The sequence below is a fragment of the Eretmochelys imbricata genome, chromosome 7, assembly GCF_965152235.1.
Source record: "Eretmochelys imbricata isolate rEreImb1 chromosome 7, rEreImb1.hap1, whole genome shotgun sequence".
In the NCBI taxonomy this organism is placed as follows: domain Eukaryota; kingdom Metazoa; phylum Chordata; order Testudines; family Cheloniidae; genus Eretmochelys; species Eretmochelys imbricata.
Genome location: NC_135578.1, coordinates 33,552,463 through 33,572,111, shown reverse-complemented (window position 1 = coordinate 33,572,111; position 19,649 = coordinate 33,552,463). Strand labels below are relative to the sequence as shown.

Below are 19,649 nucleotides of genomic sequence, written 5' to 3'. Positions count from 1 at the left end.
CTACCCTTTGTTTCCTATCTTTTGACCAGTTACCAATCCATGAGAGCACCTTCTCTCTTATTTCGTGGCAGCTTACTTTGCGTAAGAACCTTTGGTGAGGGACCTTGTCAAAAGCTTTCTGAAAATCTAAGTACACTATATCCACTGGATCCCCTTGGTCCACATGTTGTTGACCCCCTCAAAGAATTCTAGTAGATTGGTGAGGCATGATTTCCCTTTACTAAAACCATGTTGACTCTTCCTCAAAAAATTATGTTCATATATATGTCTGACAATATTGTTATTTATTATAGTTTCAACCAGTTTCCCTGGTACTGAAGTCAGGCTTACAGGCCTGTAATTGCTGGGATCACCTCTGGAGCCCTTTTTAAAAATTGGTGTCACATTAGCTATTCTCCAGTCATCTGGTACAGAAGCTGATTTAAATAATAGGTTACAGTCTACAGTTAGTAGTTCTGCAACTTCACGTTTGAGTTCCTTCAGAACTCTTGGGTGAATACCATCTGGTCCTGGTGACTTATTGCTGTTTAATTTATCAATTTGTTCCAAAACCTCCTCTAATGATACCTCAGTCTGGGACAGTTCCTCAGATCAGTTCCTCAGAACCAACATAATAGCTTTCTTTGACAAGGGTAACAAGACTTGTGGATAGGGAGAAGCGGTAGACGTGATATATATTGACTTTAGTAAGGCTTTTGATACTGTCTCGCATGACCTTCTCATAAACAAACTAGGAAAATACAACCTAGATGGAGCTAGTATAAGTAGGTCCCTACCAAATTCACGGCCATGAAAAACACATCATGGACCGTGAAATCTGGTCTCCCCCATGAAATCTGGTCTTTTGTGTACTTTTACCCTGTGCGATACAGATTTCATGGGGGAGACCAGCATTTCTCAAACTGGGGGGCCTGACCCAAAAGGGGATTGTGGGGGGTTGCAAAGTTATTGTAGGGGGGGTCGCAGTATTGCCACCCTTACTTCTGTGCTGCCTTCAGAGCTGGGTGGCCGGAGAGCAGAGGCTGCTGGCCAGGTGCCTACCTCTGAAGGCAGCATCCTGCCAGCAGCAGCACAGAAGTAAGGGTGGCAATACTGTGACCCCCAACAATAACCCTGCAACCCTGCCACAGCTCCCTTTTGGGTCACGACCTCTACTGTTACAACACCGTGAAATTTCAGATTTAAATATCTGAAATCATGACATTTACGATTTTTAAAATCTTATGACCGTGAAATTGACCGATTGGACCATGAATTTGGTAGGGCCCTAACTATAAGGTGGGTGCATAACTGGTTGGAAAACCGTTCCCAGAGAGTAGTTATCAGTGGTTCACAGTCAGGCTGGAAGGACATAATGAGTGGGGAACTGCAGGGATCAGGTCTGGGTCCGGTTCTGTTCAATATCTTCATCAATGATTTAGATAATGGCATAGAGAGTACACTTATAAAGTTTGTGCACGATACCAAGCTGGAGAGGGGTTGCAAGTGCTTTGGAGGATAGGATTGAAATTCAAAATGATCTGGACAAACTGGAGAAATGGTCTGAAGTAAATGGGATGAAATTCAATAAGGACAAATGCAAAGTACTCCACTTAGGAGGGAACAATCATTGCACACATACAAAATGGGAAATGACTGCCTCAGAAGGAGTACTGCGGAAATGGATCTGGGGGTCATAGTAGATCCCAAGCTAAATATGAGTCAACAATGTAACACTTGCAAAAAAGGCAAACATTCTTCTGGGATATATTAACAGGAGTGTTGTAAGCAAGACATAAGAAGTAATTATTCCGATCTACTCCGTGCTGATTAGGCCTCAACTGGAGTATTGTGTCAAGTTCTGGGCGTCACATTTCAGGAACGATGTGGACAAATTGGAGAAAGTCTTGAGAAGAGTGACAAAAATGATTAAAAGAAAAGGAGTACTTGTGGCACCTTAGAGACTAACCAAGTAGTCCTTTTCTTTTTGCGAATACAGACTAACACGGCTGTTACTCTGAAACCTGTCAAAAATGATTAAATGTCTAGAAAACATGACTTATGAGGGAAGATAGAAAAAATTGGGTTTGTTTAGTCTGGAGAAGAGAAGACTGAGAGGGGACATAACAGTTTTCAAGTACATAAAAGATTGTTACAAGGAGGAGGGAGAAGAATTGTTCTTAATCGCTGAGGATAGGACAAGAAGCAATAGGCTTAAATTGCAGCCAGGGAAGTTTAGGTTGGACATCCCTAACTATCAGGGTGGTTAAGCACTAGAATAAATTGCTTAGGGAGGTTGTGGAATCTCCATCATTGGAGGTTTTTGAGAGCTGGTTAGACACACACCTGTCAGGGATGATCCTGTTTTACTTAGTCCTGATGGAGTACAGGGTACTGGAGTAGGTGACCACTCGAGTTCCCTTCCAATCTTATGATTCTATGAATCTATAATGCTTAGAGCTGGGGAGTGGGAAGCAGGGAGCCAGGACTCCTGGGTTCACTCCCAGCTCTGGGAGGGGCGTGGGGCTCAGTAAGGAGAGCAGGGCACAGTGTCCTCACCCAGTGATAGCCTGCTGCCCCCCACAGGAGATTGGGCACATCTCAGTGGACATCAGCGGCTCCCTCGAGGACCAGATGAACCATCTCAAGCAGCAGGAGCAGAACATCATTAACTACAAGGCCAACATAGACAAGCTGGAGGGTGACCACCAGCTCATCCAGGAGGCCCTGGTCTTTGACAACAAGCACACCAGCTACACCATGGAGGTGAGAGGCCAGATGGGGCTGTGGGGCTCCCTGAGGGGCGGCTCTCCAAGCAGGGATCAGGGGCTGACAGGGGCTCTCGGGGGGAGGGGATGGCTAAGGGTGCTCTGAGGGGACAGAGGGTCTCAGGGGAGGGGTTTGGAGGGGCAGGTTGTCGTGACTCATTGGGGGACACGTGGTTGTGCTTTGTGCATGGGGAACAGGAGTGATGGCAGATGATCCCCCAGGTGCTGTGATCTCCTCTTCTGTTCCCACAGCACATCCGGGTGGGCTGGGAGCAGCTGCTGACAACGATCGCCCGAACCATCAATGAGGTGGAGAACCAGATCCTGACCCGCGATGCCAAGGGCATCAGCCAGGAGCAGATGAACGAGTTCCGGGCATCCTTTAACCACTTTGACCGGGTGAGACACGGCCCCCTGCATCCTGATGACCCCGCCCCCTCCTAGATAGCCCTTCTCCATGAATAACCCAACCCCAATAACCCTGCCCCTGCCTGGATAGCCCTGCCACCATCAATAAACCCGCCCCTGCCTGGATAGCCCTGCCCCCATCAATAAACCCGCCCCTGCCTGGATAGCCCTGCCCCCATCAATAACCCAACCCCAACCCTGCCTAAATAGCCCTTCCCCATCAATAACCCTGCCCGTGCTTGGATAGCTCCGCCCCATAGAGAACCATCCTCGATAACTCCACCCTTGCCCAGATAGCTCAGCCCCGTTGATAACCTTTCCCGATAACCAGCTGTCTCCCATCTAGGTAACCCGACTCCCCACCACTGCCGCCCACAGCCAGCTTTGCCGGTGCCTCGTAGTCCCAACCCACAGCTCTCTGCTATCCCAGCCCTGGGCTTCCCCCGCCCCACAGCTCTGCCGATGCCCCTCAATCCTGACACAGCCTGAGTGTGGTGTGGGGGCATGAATGGCTCATAGAAGTGGAGCTCTGCACCCTAGTGGAGGTCCCTGTGGGGCTTCGGGAGGGACTCACTGGCAGCAGGAGCTCAAACTGCCTGGGCTGCACCCATGCCAGGCAGGTCTGGTCCCTAGGGTCACATTCCTGGCCTGACGTCTTCTCTTCCCTCCCTGCCTCCTGCCACAGAAGAGGAACGGGATGATGGACCCTGACGACTTCCGCGCCTGCCTCATCTCCATGGGCTATGACCTGGTAAGAGACCCCCACACAGGGGAGCCAGTACTGGCTGAACTGAGCCCATGCCCCACTCTTTGCAGCACAGCGCCCCCTAGTGCCACACTGGGCTCAACCCCGAGCCTAACTCAGTGCAGCCCCAGCCTCACCCCCATTCCTCTCCCCCAGGGCGAGGTGGAGTTTGCCCGGATCATGACGCTGGTGGATCCCAACAGCACGGGCGTGGTGACGTTCCAGGCCTTCATCGACTTCATGACCCGTGAGACGGCCGAGACCGACACGGCTGAGCAGGTCGTGGCCTCCTTCAAGATCCTGGCATCAGACAAGGTCAGTCCAGCCAGGTCCTCCACCCAGACCCCTCGGAGGGCTCTGCTGGGCTGGGAGTGTCTTCCTCAACCACTGGGGCCTGTGGGGTAGCAGCTGATGAAGGGCATGTGGCTGGGCTTGCTGCAGGGCATGCTGGGATTGGTAGCCTCTAGGTCACACTGAGCCAGCTCCCATGGGTCTGCTGCGGTTTCCCTTGGGTCTCTTGTTTGCTGTGAAGATATGTGGAGGGCAGGTTTTATTCCACTCCGCCTCCACTGGCCCCTAGTGACGTGCCCCCACCCCATGCCTGTTGAGGACCCTGAGTCACAGGCTGTGGTTCAGGAGGGTTCCCCCCTCCCCAGGTTTGGATGCAGCAGCATCAGGCTCTCAGAGCATCCGGGCCACCTGCCCATGTAGTTAGATGAGGGGTTCTCAAACTTCATTGCACCGTGACCACTTTCTGACAACAAAAAATTACTACACGACCCCAGGAGGGAGGACCAAAGCCTGAACCTGCCTGAGTCCCACTGCCCCGGGGGGGCAAAGCCCAAGGGCTTCAGTCCCAGGCAGTTGGGCTTGAGCTTTGGCTCTGGTTGTGACCCACTTTGGGGTCCCGACCCACAGTTTGAGAACCACTGAGTTAGACCCTGCGTAGCCAGGTGGCACCGGTGGGGGTGGCCCTGCGGCAAGTCCCTGGGACAGACTGTGCTAGAGCAGGGAGTGTGGGCAGTGCAGGCCCAAATGGGCCCCACAGACCCGTGCTCGTCTCCCTAGGCTAGCCAGGGCCTGGGGTCCGCTAGCAGCAGCAGAGCCCCTGTTGGGCAGGGGCGGGGGGCTGGGCTTCTGCCCCTCTAACCGTCTCCCCTCCCACCTTTCAGAACTACATCACTGTGGAGGAGCTACGGCGGGAGCTGCCCCCGGAGCAGGCCGAGTATTGCATCAGCCGCATGACAAAGTACAGCGGGGCTGACACAGTGTCGGGCGCATTGGACTACGTCTCCTTCTCCAGCGCCCTGTACGGGGAGAGCGACCTGTAACCCCCACACTGGGAGCCCCCCGCTGCACCTCACAGGATCAACACCCCTTCCCCAGATCGGTGGGGGGAACCTGCCCTGGATTCCCACCCCCTGCCCCATGGAACGACGACACTGTGGAGCCCCACGCGGCCTGGACAGATGGATGGGGATCTGTCTGGGCTAGGACCCTCTATCCCCCACGTCTTGCCCCCAGTCCTCCCCAAAGCCCAGCTCCAGCTAGGAGCCGCCTCAGCTCTGTGTCTTTGCTGCTGCCCAAGTAGATGCCTGCTTCCCCAGCCTGGATCAGCCCCTCTCGTCCCCCAGTCTCAGCGCCTCCTTTCCCCCTCTAGGGGTGCAGGCCTTGTGCTTTGAACCCCAAACTTCCCCCTCAATGCCTCAGAAATGAAGGAGGTGGGGCCAGTTCTCGGCATGTCTGTCCCCAGCTAGGGGGCTAGCTGCGCCGTCGAGGGGTCCCTTGGCTCCTGTGCAGGGAGCTGTGCGCTGGGGGTGGGGTGCAAGGAACGGGGCTGGGAGGAGCTGGGGAGCAGAGCCAGGTCGGGCTGGGCCAGGTGTGCTCCTTACACCCGCTAATAAATGAAACATAACAGAGAGACCCACCAACCACCTGGCTTCTGTACAGTGCGTGTGAGAGAGGCTTTGCCCCCTGGGCTGGAGAGGATCCGTACTGTGTGTGCATGTGTGTGGGGCAGAATCAGTGCGTACGGGGCAGGGGGTGAGCAGAGCGGTGCCATTCTCAGGTTCCCAGGTGTTTTACAAGCACTGCTGGGCAAAGGTGGTACCTGTCTTGCAGAAGGGTCTGAGTGAGTCCATTTGGCCACAGCACTGGTGGGTGAGGTGCCCACGAGCCAGTGTGGGTGCAAATGTACCTGTACTGGTGTGAGCAGCTCTCCAGCCAGCCACAGTGTAACTTGCCCTTCTGCAGGGCTCCTCCTGGGAAAAGTTTTGAACTCTGCTGCCCCGGGGCATGGGGACTGGCAGCCACCTGCCATTACAAATGTGAAGAAACTGGGAGATCAAACCCTCCACGTCCCGTGATTCCTCACCTGTCAGCCTCCATGCTGGTGGGCGTCTCCGGCCAGCCTTCGCCAATATAAACACAGAGCGGCGTGTGCTATAAAAACCCTACCAAAACCAACACTCCACTGCTCACACAGCTCTCCCCTTGGGGCGAGGTTGAGCAAACCCACTGGGACAGATGCTGGTTGTGTCGCTTATTGCACCCCTAGTAGGAGCTCCAGTTCTCTCGGAGGCTGGTCTAAGACTCAGTGAAGACAAGACCAGAGAAGAGAATAAAGCCTATTACTGGGGGATGGAAGGGTGGGATGAGGTCTAGGGTCTGTGGGAGTTAGGCATCTTGATGTCTTTGTAGCTCTGGGTCTAGGTGTCTTCTGCTTAATTCCTAGAGATTGAAGCCCGAAATCCCCAAGAAAAATAAAGTCATCGTTATTAATGAGGGTATTGCAGTGGGGCCTACGAGCTGCAGTCATGGACCCCATTCTGCCAGGTGCTGTACAAACACAGACCAGCCAGGCAGTCCCTGCCCCCAGAGCGCCATCAGCCTACTACAAGGGTCAACAGGTGGAGCTGGCCAGACAGGGGAGCACAAGGAACCAGACAACTCTGGTCAGCAGGAGAGGCCGTGAGCTCTGCACCAGCAGCCTGAGCAGTGTCAAGTTTTCTGCAGAGGTTGTGGCAAAGGAGAGTTTTGCGACGGGATTGGCAGGAGGCTCAGGAGGTGACGTGGATGTTTACAGGGAGCTCCTCCCAAGTGGGTGGGGTAGTGCAGGAGAAAGCACCAAGGGGCTTGATTGGAAATGTAATGAGTCGGCAATGGAGGCCAGTGTCACGGGCTGATGGCAGGTGGCTGTTGCATCTCTATAGCAAATGGGAGATGATAGATTGGCTGGGGCTAGGCTGTGAAGGGCTGTGAAAGTAAAGCCAAGAAGCTTAGTGCTTTATGTGGGGGTAAAATGTCACTTGTTTGCCATATCTGGTGGTGGTTAACCAGTGTGTGTGAGGGTGGGGGTGTCTGCCCAAAAAGGACCCCCCCCAAAGCTGGGATAGCACCCAGGAGTCCTGGCTCATAAGGTGTGTGTGTGAATCTAGTGGATTACAGTATCAGGGAGTTAGGAGGCTTGGGTTCTACCCCCAGCTCTGTGCGGCCTTGGGTGAGTCGTTCCCTGCAGGGCTTGGGGCTTCTGTTGCTCCCAGCTCCCTGCCTGGAGCCTAATGCCATGAATCGATGGCTCCTGGCATAACCCATCTCTTCAGAGGGTGCTGAGGATGGAGGGGGAGGAATTTCTGTGCGCTCTGTCACTATGACCAAACAGATGTACCTCCAGGTGAAGGAAAGCCTGGCAAAGTGGGAAAAATACTCAAAAGCTGCAGTGATTGGCTAGTTCTCTGCCCATCAGGGGCAAGTGGGGTGGGCTTACCCCTGCTGCTGAGCATGATGGGAAAGGAGCCTTTTATAAATGCCCCTGTGTATGTGGTATTAAGCCATTTGTCAGTGTGCTTCCTTGAGGTGCATGTGGCAGAGAGTCAGGCAGGCTGGGCCTTAAGAATTTTTTCCCTGTTAATTAAGGTTTTGGTGACTTGAGTGTTTTGTATTGTGGCTGCCTTGGGGTGGGGGAAGGGGGCTTTTTAAATCCTTTTGTTGCTGTGGTATGACTGGCAGTTAGGATTCCTGGCTTCTAGCCCCAGCTCTGGGCGGGGGAGGTTTGTCTAGTGCTTAGAAAAGGGCAGACAGGATTCCTGGGCTCTATTCCTCATCCCCGTGTAATCCTGGGGAAGCCACCCACCATTTACACTACAGCCGGGATTGATCCACCAGGGTTGATTTAGCAGGTTTAGTGAAGTCCTGCCAAATCAACAGCAGATTGCTCTCCAGTCGACCCCTGTACTCTATCCCAGTGAGAAGAGTAAGGTAAGTCGATGGGAGAGTTTCTCCTGTCGACTCCCGCAGTGTAGGCCCTGCGGTAACTCGACCTAAGGTATGTCGAGTCCAGCTATGTTGTTCACGTAGCTGGAGTTGTGTAGTGTAGGTCGACTTACCGTGGTAGTGTAGACATTGTTATCTCTGCTGGTAAAATTAAGCCAATACCTCCCCTGGGACGTGTTATGTTTGATCATTACCACACTGGGGGTGGGGTGGCATGTACTGGATAGGGAGTGGCCCTAGTGCTACAAGACTGCTGCTAGATGAATGAGTGTCAAAGCAGTGAAAAGTCAGGGGATGCAATTAGTGAAACCAGAAGATCTTGTACATTTCTGAGCTCCCACACACTGGGGCTGTTTGTTGCTAGTGTGGGGAGGGATTCTAAGGCCAGAGGGACCTGTTCTGAGTCCCCAGCCAGACTCCCTGCAGGTCCTGAGGCCAGAGGATCCCCACAGTCACTCCTGTCCCCAGCTCCGATCTGGTGGTGGAGCCAGAGCATGGCTTTTTGAGCCATCTGGCCTGCATGTAAAGCCCCCAAGGAATGAAACATATCTCCCCACCCTAACTTGGCCCCAAGGGGAGCTGCCCCACTGAGGATTCATGCTTCCTGCTAAACATCTGCCTCTTGTTCCCAGTGTGGATTTGTCCAACATCTGCTCCTAGCTGCTGGCCCTGCTTGGCCTTTGCAGGAGACTCAAGCCTCTTTGGGTCAGAAATCTTTGCCTTGCTGATTCTAATCCACTAGGATCCAGCTTCCCCCACTAGGACATGAGAACAGCCATACTGGCTCAGACCAATGGTCCATCTAGCCCATTATCCTGGTTTGCAGCAGTGGCTGGTGCCAGATGTTTCAGAGCCAATAAACATAACAGGGCAATTTATCAAATGAGCCATCCCCTGTAGTCCCAGTTTTTGGCAGTTAACGGTTTAGGGACAATCAGAGCATGGGGTTGCATCCCTGACCATCTTGGCTACTAGCTATTGAGGAACCTATCCTCCATGAACTCAGCTAATTCTTTTTTGAAGCCGGGTAGTTATACTTTTGGCCTTTACAACAATCCTGGCAATGAGTTCCACATGCTGACTGTGCCTTGTGTGATGTGCTTCCTTATGTTTGTTTTAAGCCAGCTGCCTAGTCATTGGGTGACCCCTGGTCTGTGTGTTGGGTGAAGGGTTAATAACACTTTATTTGCTTTCTCCACACCAGGCATGATTTTTGTTGCAGGGGTGGGTGTGTGTGGACACAGCAGAGCCTGTTGGCGATGCTGCCAGTGAGAGTGGAAATGTTCCTGCATGGTGGCAAAACAAGCTGGTGCAGCAGGAGAGAGAGACTGTTAATGAGCCACCCATATCCAGGCATCACCTCCCCTGTCCAAAGTGCAGGCCCCTACAGAGGGATTCCCCCATGTGTAAGCTTTTACTTAGCACCTCCTAGAACACTAGCAGCAGCTACTAGGCTCTGTGCCCCTCTCCTACAACAGCACCACTTGCTCCTAAGCAGAGCTCCCTGCTACAGAGGGAGGTAGGATCCCTGATCGTGCCCCACACAGAGATCTGCCTCTCCCCTCCACAGGGCCCAAGAGAGCACGGGCGTTAGCCCCTTTGCTGCCCCCTAGTGGCCCCTAATATAGTAACCACTTGGCTGGGGGCAGGCACAGGACCAAGCACCCTCCAGAGAAGCTGCGCATGCGTCATGATGCACGCGCAGTCTCCGCCCCCTTGGGGGCGGGGGGCGGGGCTTAGCTCGTATTGGCCGGGTCGGCGGCGTAGCCCGGAAGCAACCGGCCTACGCGCGAGCCAGCGGAGGCGTTTCCGGAGCGAAAAGAGAGAGCAGCGCAGAGCGCGCGCGCCGCCTTCCCCGGGGCCCGGCGGCTGCTGCAAGGGAGCCCGACCCCAGTCGCGGGCGGTGCGTGGCCGTGGCGCTCACAGGCTCGCGGGCAGCCGAGGCCCAGCTACGTTACGCAGAGGCGCTGCTTTGCTCCGTCTGAAGCCCGGCTGGGGTGAGGGGCGCTGGCAGGGGGAAGGGCAGAGCCGTGAGACTCAGCCCCAGCGCGGCAGGCGCTAAGTCGCTGCCTGTTGGCTTTACTGGGCGGGGCAACGAGACCGCAGAGTCCGAACTACGAACTTGCCGTCTGCACGCTACTTTCAGGCTGTATTAACCGTGGTCGGGTGTAAACTTTTGAAAGACCCACCCTAAGGTGGTGGGCGGGTAGAGTTACGGAAACCTGCATGATGAGGTTGCTGCTAAGTGAGGGTCTACTGGCCATGCGGGGTCTAGTCCAGGCTTCCTTTTAAACCTTCTGCCTGTTAATGTTATTTCCAGCCCCCCACGCCCATTCTATATACATAGCTGGGATTATTTTGAAAGATCCTTTTGTAGCTCATATGAATAGGTGGTTCCCTGTGGGGGGACAGGGACGGACCACTCTACCTCTCTCCATTCCAAAAATTGACCATTTATTCCCATCTTTTAAATCAGTTACTGATCCACGGCAGGACCTTCCCACCATATCCCAGGACAGTTTACCTTGCTTAAAAAGGCTTTCAGAAAATGTAAGTGCACTGGATCCCTTTTGTCCACATGCTTCTTGATTGACTCTTCCCCAGTGAATTCTGTTCATGGATGTGTCTGACAATTTTGTTTTTTACTATGGTTTGTCCAGTACTGAAGTCAGGCTTACCAAGCTGTAATTGCCAGGATCATCTCTGGAGCCCTTTTTAAAAATTGGTGTCACATTGGCTATCCTCCAGTCATTTGGTACAGAAGCTGATTTAAATGATAAGTTATCCATGGCTGGAGCAGCCCCCAAAATCAGTAGAAGAAAGACAAGTTAGCACACCTTCCAAAGTACTTTAATAATAAAAAAATATATCTCTTGCTCTCAGTGGGAGGGTGCAGGGGGTGTTGTCGGGTCTGAAACCCGTGCCCCAGATGTCAGGAACACACAGAGAAGCCGGAGCTGGCTGCAGGCAGAGAGCAAATAGGGATGTCTCCAAAGAAAGCTGGGTCAGTCATGGGGAGCAGGAGCAGGAGGAAGAGCACCATGCCCAGCACATAGAAGATGACAACAGTGAGGCGCTGGGGATGCTCCAGGACAGCACAGATGGCAGGGAAGCCAATGTAGTTGCAGAAGGAGTGGCACAACACAGGGCCAATCAGGTGTCCTGGATGGGAGAAGAGAACAAGTTTTTTTTTAACCACAGTGTGTTACAACCATGTATTCAAACCCCTAGAGATGAGCTGAAGCAGCTCTGTGACTCAACTTTGGGGGGACTGGAGCCAGTGTTCTCTCAAATTTTTTACATCCATGGGCAGAATGAATTTTGTTTTATGTGCACCAATATGGAGGTGATGTGTGACACAAGGTTGGTGGGGGGGAGTTTGGGGTGCAGGCTGCCCTGGGGGAGAGGCAACCCCCCCAGCCCTCTCTCGCTGCAGCGCTTAGAGGGAACTTAAACTGGAGCCCAACTGGTTATAAGGGAGGAACACTGGGCATAAACAGGGGAAGGGACTCTTTCCAAGACAGGCATCTGGTCTTCTCTCACTAGAGCCCCTGTGGTAGAGGGTACAGAAATGGATGGTGGTTCCATGCCAGGCTGGGGAGGGAACTCTGTCTGCACAGGAAGGCAACCTGCAGCACTGACCTGTCCTAATGAAGATGAATGCTGTGTAGGCCCCGAAGACAGCTGTGTATGAGAACTGGAAAGCTGCAGGAGAGAGTAGAATCTTTTAGAAAGAGAGCCACTGAAATTCCCTTATACAGTATCACGACTGATCACTTGTGGCAAAAAACTGTGTGTGCTTAAAACAGAGTTGCCACATCTTTTCCCACCATCAGGGATCCAGAGAGAGGCCAAACTAACTACAATTATGTTAATTAAACTGACTTTATAGATTACAATTTACATTTAATGAACAAAAGAATTCTGATTTAGAAAATACAATGGACTAGAACATAAACCCCACCCTTTCATGCTGTTTTGAGTTTCAGCTTCAATAAAGACATGTATTTCTTGATGTGTTGGCTTCTTGGCTGATTGAACAATTAACCCTCCTCTGCCAATGTCTCTGTTCCTGTCACTTTACCTTGTCTAAAGGATGTTTAGTAAGCCTATTTCCTTCACTGGTCTTCCCTTAACTTTTCCTCTTTCTGGGTATTACCCTTTTGTGGCTATTTCAGCTCTGTTACTAGCTCCCCTTTGATGATGGAACTCAATCACTGGGGTTGTATCCACTGGCTTCCCACTTACTGCATCCCCTTCTTTCCTGGTGTTTGTTGCTGCCTTGCTCACCATTGGCAGCTTCCCTCCGGACTTCACCAGCTGTTCTGGAGGGAAGCTGCTGTTCATCCTCCCCCACCCCCAACTCGCTCCAGACCCTTCACAGACAACTTGTGCTGCTCTCATTGTGCTTTTGACCCAACAGCCTCCAATACAGTGGGGCAATACATATTCCCCTCCCCAGAGATGGCTGCATCTCCACACCAGTGATACAGGCACACATCATTGGTGCCAGACTGGGAGTGAGGGTGAGGGAGGGGATTCTCCTCAGTCAAGAGCCAGAGACAGGCCCAGGGGAGCTCCAGGGCTGGCTAGATGTGTGTGATTGCTCTAGGTAGGGGTTTGACCATAACTACCTCTATCCCTGGTAATGAGGAGGACACGCTAACAGGTTCACACACAACCAGCTGCACCCAGAGCAGGCTAAGATAGTGCTGGTCTAGGGGTCCTTAGTTCAGGACCATTGCCCTAGCAACCATTTCCTACCTGCCGACAGGAAGATGCTGGCTATGCTGCCCTGGCGGAACCGTAGCTGCTCAATAACATGGTGGAAGTGAGCTGGAAGAGGGAAATGTCCATCAATGCCTGTGGCTAGCCCAGCCCCCCTCCCCAGCCTCCACTGGCAGGAGCTGATCTGAGGAGAACCCTGCTTGCACCAACCCCACCTGCACCTGCTCCCCATCTCTGTGAGCATGCTGGCCCCTAATGGGCACCAGGCAGGGAGTTGTGCACAGGGCGGAGGCTTCTAATCCATGCTCCTGTGCCCAAGGCAGACACCCCTAGCTCAGAAGGGCTTGTTCTGTGCTCAGTGGGACTGGGGAGGGGAGCAGAGAAGCGGAACTCAGCCTTCCCCTCATTGTATGGGAGGAGGTAGATACTTGTTCCCTTGCCAAGCTGCTCAGGGGGTGGGGTGGGGATCAGTGCAAACCCCTCAGTCCCACTGGGTACAGGAAGAGGAAGGCAGACAGACAGAGAGGAGGGGTGGGAAAGAGTGACATGGGAAGGAGCAATGCTGGGCCTAGGTCACATGCCCCCTGACTCTGCCCCCACCACTCCCAGCAACCTGGGGGTGAGGGATGGAAGCTGTGCTCAGAGCCATACTGTTGACCCTGCCTGGATGCTTTGCAGTAGCTGGGGAGGGAGCTCTGTTGGACACCGTGGGGCGGCTCAGTCAGGGGGCCTGAGCAGTGCTGGGTACTCACCGACACCAAAGAAGAGCGGGCAGGTGAAGATGGCTGGCCCCAGGCCGGTGCAAGGGATAAGCATGGGCAGCATACAGGCCCGGAACACCAGCTCCTCTGTCAGGGGTGCGATCACCTGGTTGCGGAGCCAGCGCATGTCGCTCAGGCACAGCACCCAGAAGTGGGGGTCTGCAGGGAGAAGGGGGGTAGCATTATGTGTCTGGCGCTGCTAGAAGTCTCTGGAATGTCCTGTGGAGGCCTGGCACAGAGCTCCCCTCCACAGTGCTGCTTGGGCATCTCATCTCAATAGATATGAACAAAAAGCACAGACCAGGCTGAGGATGCCCCCTCCCCTGACTATGGGACCCCTTTCTTTGTCCCTGTGCACTCCCACTAGCTCTGAGCAGCTCCCAGGAGACACAGAGCTCTGCCGACCTATGCCCACTAGTGCCCTTAGCTCACCACCAACACTCCCTGCAGCTTGCTGTTACAGGCAGCGTGGTCTAGAGACTCCAAGCTAGGCCAGGACTCTTGGGGTCTAATCCTGGCTCTGCCAATGGCCTCAGGTGAGTCCCTTCCCCTCTCCATGCCCCAGTTTCCCCTCCCACCGTTTGTCTAGCTAGACTGTGAGCTCCTCAGGGCAGGGACTGTCTCTCACTGTGTCCGTGCAGCACCTGGCACGCAGCATGAGAGGAGACGATTTCGGTCTGTGTTCCTACGTGCTACCATCATCTAAATAGCAAGGCCTTACCAAACATGACCTTCAGTCCATCAACCCAGTCCCAGGGACAGTCCATCGAGAGCTGAATGAGGGGCCCAAGGAACAGGACCTAGCACAGAAAAGGAGGTGCTGAGTGAGCATCCCCTTTGGCATTCAGGTTTACCCCAGCTGTCAGTCCTGTCCCCACACCGAGACAACAGCCATTGTTTAAACATCACATAAAGGATCTGGGTGCCTGGTTCCCTGGCATTTTAATGGGCACCTAAAGGCTCTGGACAATTTGGAAATCTCAGATCAGCACCATTAAGCCCTGTTTGCTCAGTGAGTCACAGTCCTTCCGACTGATCTCAGAAGGGCAGCTCTTCTATGCGCAGTCTGCTAGCAAAGTCAGGACAAAGCAGCCTGCACCACATCCGCACCATGGAGGAGTCCATGCCCTGCAATGAGGGCAGCAGCACAGAGCAGACGACTGAGCCTGGCATCTCTGTGTCTGCTGGCACACTACAGCAAGCGGGGGTGGAGAGAAGGCGGCTTGACAGGCCAGCCATAGGCCCCCAAGAGAAAGCAGGCACCTGCTCCCAGCAGAGCCTCTATCAGGGCCTAGCAGGTTGGGGCAAGGCAGCCCTAGGGCATTAGCCCCACACATACCATAGTGAGCAACAAGGGCAGTAGAGTCGCTGGCACAATGCCCTCCAGTCGGAAGCCCAGCAGAACTAGCAGGGATATACCTGGCTGAGCAAAACACAAGACACATGTGGATCAGGACCATGCAGGCCATCACCCCCTGGCCCAGCCCTGCAGCCACCTCCTGCACCCCAGTGACTAGTGCATGGGGCTGGCACTCAGGGCTCCTGGTTTCTATTCCAGCTCTGCCAGAGACCTTGGGCTAGTCCCTTCTCCTCTCAGTGCCTTTGTTTCCCCTTCCACTCTGTGTCTGTTTAGACTGTTGAGTTCTTCGGGGCAGGGCCTGTCTCTCACTGTGTACCTGTGCAATACCCGGCACAATGGGGCCCTGATTTCGGTTGGGGGGGGGTCTGTGCAGTCCCCAGCATGACTGGGGCTCCTGATCTTGATCAGGGTGTGCAAGCACCCATGTAATACAATACTCAGACCCAGAGGGTGAGGCAGTGGCTGGCACAGCACTAACTAAAAAGATTCTCCCTGATGGGATTAGCCAGGAAGGAGGGGCGATGTGAAGGGCCAGGCTAGCTGCAAGGGAGTCCCAGGGCTTGAGGGACAGCCTCCGGCTCCACACTTCAACATACTGGCCTTGGGGCCCTCACAAAACAAGTGTCATGTGACTATCCTTATCAGCCAGGACTGTCCCAGCTTGCTACGAGTCACATGACTACTCTCCCACATAGGCAGCCCATCTTGCAGATATCGGGGAGGGAGGAGATAGGGAACAGGTGACAATCTTACCTTAATGCCTGTCAGCTCCTTCCAGAGCCAGACAAAGAGTGGCGAGAGGCCGGAGACGATCAGAACGCTGGTGAATCGCCGCTTGATCACGGCCGGGTGGTCTCTGCAAATGGAGACAAACCTTCAGGGCGCACAGGAACGGAGGCCGCTCTGTCGTGCGGCCTAGGGGCTAGGTCCTCAGGACTCCTGGGTTCTATTCCTGGCTCTGCCACGAACCCACTGAGCTTGGGCTATGCTTTTCCCTCTGTGTGTCTTGATGTAAGCCGGGGCGTCGAGCTCATTTGGGGGAGGGAGCCGGGTCCCACTGTTAATGACAATTTCATGTTGGGGACAGAATTCCCCCACCCTATACCCCACTGGCCTTTATTTCTCTTCCTTCCCCACCCTCCTTCCCGGAGTTCCCTCCTTCTTCCCCATCTTTGTGGCTCTTCACATCTAATGATTTTCCTGCCAATTCCCACAACTTCTCCTATACCATCTGCTTATTGGCCATGCAACAGTTAACACTGGCATTTGTCTCCCATAGAGGACTGAGGCCTTCATATCTCCTCCAGACATCATTTCAGGCTCTCTGCAGACTCAGGAAGGCAACATTATGTCAGTTCCCATTATTATTATTATGTGAATTGTCCAGTCACGGACCAGAACTCCATTGCGCTGCACAAACTTGGAGGAAAGAGACAGCCCCTCTGCCCCAAAGAGTTTCCATTCTAAGGCACTGGACAGTTTCTCCCAGCCAGAAGCGATGGCCTAGCTACTGTAGAGGGTCAGAATGGGCCATAACTGTGGTCCTTTCTAGCTTCAGAATCAATGAATCTACGAAGCACAACGGCTAGATTGGTTCTTTAAAAAAAAAAAAAGTAATATCCAAGATTTTGCACAATCTGAATATGTCCTATGGGCAATGCAGATACTACAGGGGGCCAGATCTAGGTAGAGGGCTGTCTCTCACTGTATGTCGGTGCAGTGCAAAGCCCAGTGGGGGGTGGGGGAGGGATCTCAGTAACTGTTGCAATACACATAACAATAACCAGCAACATATAAGGGAGATTTCTCCCTAATCCCTCTTGAAGGGTTAGAGCAGAACACTGGGAGTCAGAACTCCTGCTGGGTTCCATTCCCAGTTCTGTCAGAGGTGTTCAATTTAAATGCATGAGAATTTAAGAGGAACCTTGCTTTTTTAAATATGTCTTGAAGTTCACTTGACTCTTGGCCTTGATATCATGAATCAGTGAGTTCCACAGATTATGCACTGGATAATATCTTTTAACAATCCCTTTCATCAGTTGTGAATGTGCTGCCTCCCAATTCCATTGTACCCTCCTAACAGCCAGTGTATGATGAGGGGTGAATAGCAGCACCTGGTGCTTTCTATCCCCCAGTCATGATTGTAGTGTATGTGCTTGCATCATGTCCCCACGACCCACCCACTGCACCCAATATTTGCATTTTATAAAATCCTCACAGCAAGAGAAATGTTTCTACCAATTTTATATATATAAAAGGGAGAGGGGTGGGAGGAGCCAGGACTCTTGGGTTTTATCATATCTGGCATGTAAATACCTTGCAATGTCAGCTACAAAAGTGCCATGCAAATGCCTGATCTCACTTTCTGGTGACATTGTAAATAAGAAGAGGGCCGCATTATCTCCTGTAAATGTAAATAAACTTGTTTGTCTCAGAGATTTTTATATATATATATATATATATAGAACCCAAGAGTCCTGGCTCCTCCCACCCCTCTCCCTTTTAATCATTCTCCTCACAGTACTTGGAATAGAACCCAAGCAGGTAACCTGACTCCCTCCCCCTCACACTCTAACCCACTAACTCCCCACCCAGAGCTGGAAACAACCCAAGGTGAAGAAGCTGCAGGGTGGGTCAGGGATCACACTCTTCCTCTCATCAACCCCCCCCACCCCACACACACACACATTCTAGAGACAAAGATTATTAGGCTGAGGTTTGGTTTGTATTTATGGGGGCGTAACATGCCCCTCTCATCTGATTAATGCCCTGGGAAGTCCCAGGGCATTGGGGTTGCTGGAGAGGCAGGGGGCATCCCAGGAGTATGGGGCAAAGTGGGTCTAGAGTCTCCTCCTCACCTGGATAGGTGACTGGGCAGGACATGCCAGGGTTCCCGCTAACTGGGCCAGTCAGTACCGGGGAGGTCACTCTCCAGGGCAGGTGGTTCCAGGGTACTGAGTCAGTACCACAGAGCAGGGTGTCAGTCACCGGGGCAGGTGTCTGGGGGGGAGAGCTGGGGCAGGTCATTCACGGGGGGGGGAGGTGTCACTCAGCAAGGCAGGTGGCTCAGGGGTGGGGGGGGTTCAGTACTGGGGAGCAGGGTGTCATTCACCTGGGGAGATGGCTCGAGGGGTGGCAGGTCGGTATCGGGAGAGGGGATCATTCACCAAGTCAGGTGGGTTGGTACCAGAGGGGCTGGGTCAGTACCCCGGGGTGGGGGGGGTCACTCACTGGGGCAGGTGGCTTGCGGAGGGGGGGGGTGTCACTCCCCGGAGCAGGTGGGTTGGTACCGGGGGGGGTCACTCCCCAGGGCAGGTGGGTTGGTACCGGGGGGGGGGGGGTCGCTCACCGGGACAGGTGGGTTGGTACCGGGAGGCCTGGGTCAGTACCGGGGGGGGTCATTCCCCGGGGAGGTGGCTCGCGGGGGGGGTCACTCCCTGGGGCAGGTGGGTTGCTACCGGGGGGGGCACTCACCGGGGCAGGTGGGTTGGTACCGGGGGGGGTCACTCCCCAGGGCAGGTGGGTTGGTACCGGGGGGGGGTCGCTCACCGGGGCAGGTGGGTTGGTACCGGGAGGCCTGGGTCAGTACCGGGGGGGGTCATTCCCTGGGGAGGTGGCTCGCGGGGGGGGTGTCACTCCCCAGGGCAGGTGGGTTGGTACCGGGTGGGGCACTCACCGGGGCAGGTGGGTTGGTACCGGGGGGGGGCACTCACCGGGGCAGGTGGCTGTTCCACACGTAGAGGCTGCCCACGTAGGCGCAGGCCAGGCTGAGGCAGGCGAGCAGCGCGGCCCAGCAGAGCGCGGGGGAGCCGGGGCCCGGCGCCAGCCCGCCAGCGGAGACCCAGGGGGAGTTGGCCGGGCCCAGCGCCTCCGGCCCGGCCGCGGCCGCATCCGCTGCAGCCGACATCGCCCGGCCGGCCCGGCCCGCCCCCCGTGACGGGGAGAGGCGGGAGCGAGGGAGGGACCGGGACGGGCCGAGACACCCCCATAGCGCCCGCGGCCTGGGCTCCGCGCCCCGTCACGGGAGAGCCGGGACCTCCCCAGCGCCCCGGGGATCTGCCCGCGGGCCCGACCGGTCACCCGCGTCCCCGATACCGCCTCCGGCCTCCCCGCCTCCTCCAGCTCTTCCCAGTCACCCCTCTCCTCCCGGCTACTCCCTAACCCTCCCCGGGCACCCCCTTCCTCACTACTCCCCCAGCCCGCCCCGGTCACCCTCGCTTTTCCCCCAGCACTCCTGGTGCCCCCCACTACTCCCCAGCCCTTCCCAGTCACCCCCCATTAGCCCCCAGCCCTTCCCAGTCACCTCCCCATTACACCTCCAGCATCTCCCATCACCTCCTCCTTACACCCCCAGTCACCCCCCATTACACCCCCAGCACTCCCCAGTCACTTCCCCAGCACTCCTGGTCACCCCCCATTACCCCCCAGTCACCCCCCATTACACCCCCAGCACTCCCCAGTCACCTTCCCAGCACTCCTGGTCAACCCCCATTACCCCAATCATTTCCCCATAACCCCCCCAGTCACCCCCATTACCCCCCAGCACTCCCCACTCACTCCCCCCTTACCTCCCAGCACTCCTCGGTCATCCCCCCATCATTCCCCAGTCACACACACACACCCGACTA

The 19,649-nt window shown here is 54.6% G+C and overlaps 2 protein-coding genes and 1 long non-coding RNA gene across 5 annotated transcripts in view; 2 read left to right on the top strand and 1 right to left on the bottom strand.

The window, feature by feature from the left end:
- ACTN3 (actinin alpha 3) overlaps positions 1-5,664 on the top strand; it is a 30,392-nt gene extending 24,728 nt beyond the window's left edge. The window contains exons 17-21 of the mRNA XM_077821066.1: positions 2,566-2,745; positions 3,000-3,146; positions 3,841-3,906; positions 4,057-4,215; positions 5,073-5,664. Of these exons, the coding sequence (XP_077677192.1) occupies positions 2,566-2,745; positions 3,000-3,146; positions 3,841-3,906; positions 4,057-4,215; positions 5,073-5,231 (711 nt within the window). The 3' untranslated portion in view covers positions 5,232-5,664. The remainder of the gene's footprint in view (positions 1-2,565; positions 2,746-2,999; positions 3,147-3,840; positions 3,907-4,056; positions 4,216-5,072) is intronic.
- A 4,328-nt stretch (positions 5,665-9,992) lies between these two features.
- On the top strand, positions 9,993-12,187 carry LOC144267831 (uncharacterized). Its single transcript, XR_013346674.1, has 2 exons — positions 9,993-10,169; positions 10,649-12,187. It is a non-coding gene; the product is annotated as an uncharacterized LOC144267831 (long non-coding RNA).
- RCE1 (Ras converting CAAX endopeptidase 1) lies at positions 11,007-19,086 on the bottom strand. Of its 3 annotated transcripts, none has more exons than XM_077822166.1 (9): positions 18,724-19,086; positions 18,496-18,525; positions 15,775-15,877; positions 15,001-15,084; positions 14,383-14,461; positions 13,653-13,820; positions 12,937-13,008; positions 11,815-11,877; positions 11,007-11,334 (listed from the first exon to the last, which is right to left on the bottom strand). In XM_077822166.1, exons 1-9 carry the CDS (start codon positions 19,008-19,010, stop codon positions 11,105-11,107), a joined length of 1,116 nt encoding a protein of 371 aa, XP_077678292.1. In that variant the 5' UTR covers positions 19,011-19,086; the 3' UTR covers positions 11,007-11,104. The 3 variants fall into 3 exon arrangements, with proteins under 3 accessions (XP_077678292.1, XP_077678290.1, XP_077678291.1); XM_077822164.1 differs by lacking the exon at positions 18,496-18,525 and adding an exon at positions 17,338-17,425 and having other exon boundaries at positions 18,735-18,970; XM_077822165.1 differs by lacking the exon at positions 18,496-18,525 and having other exon boundaries at positions 18,735-19,002.
- Positions 19,087-19,649: the final 563 nt, after the last annotated feature.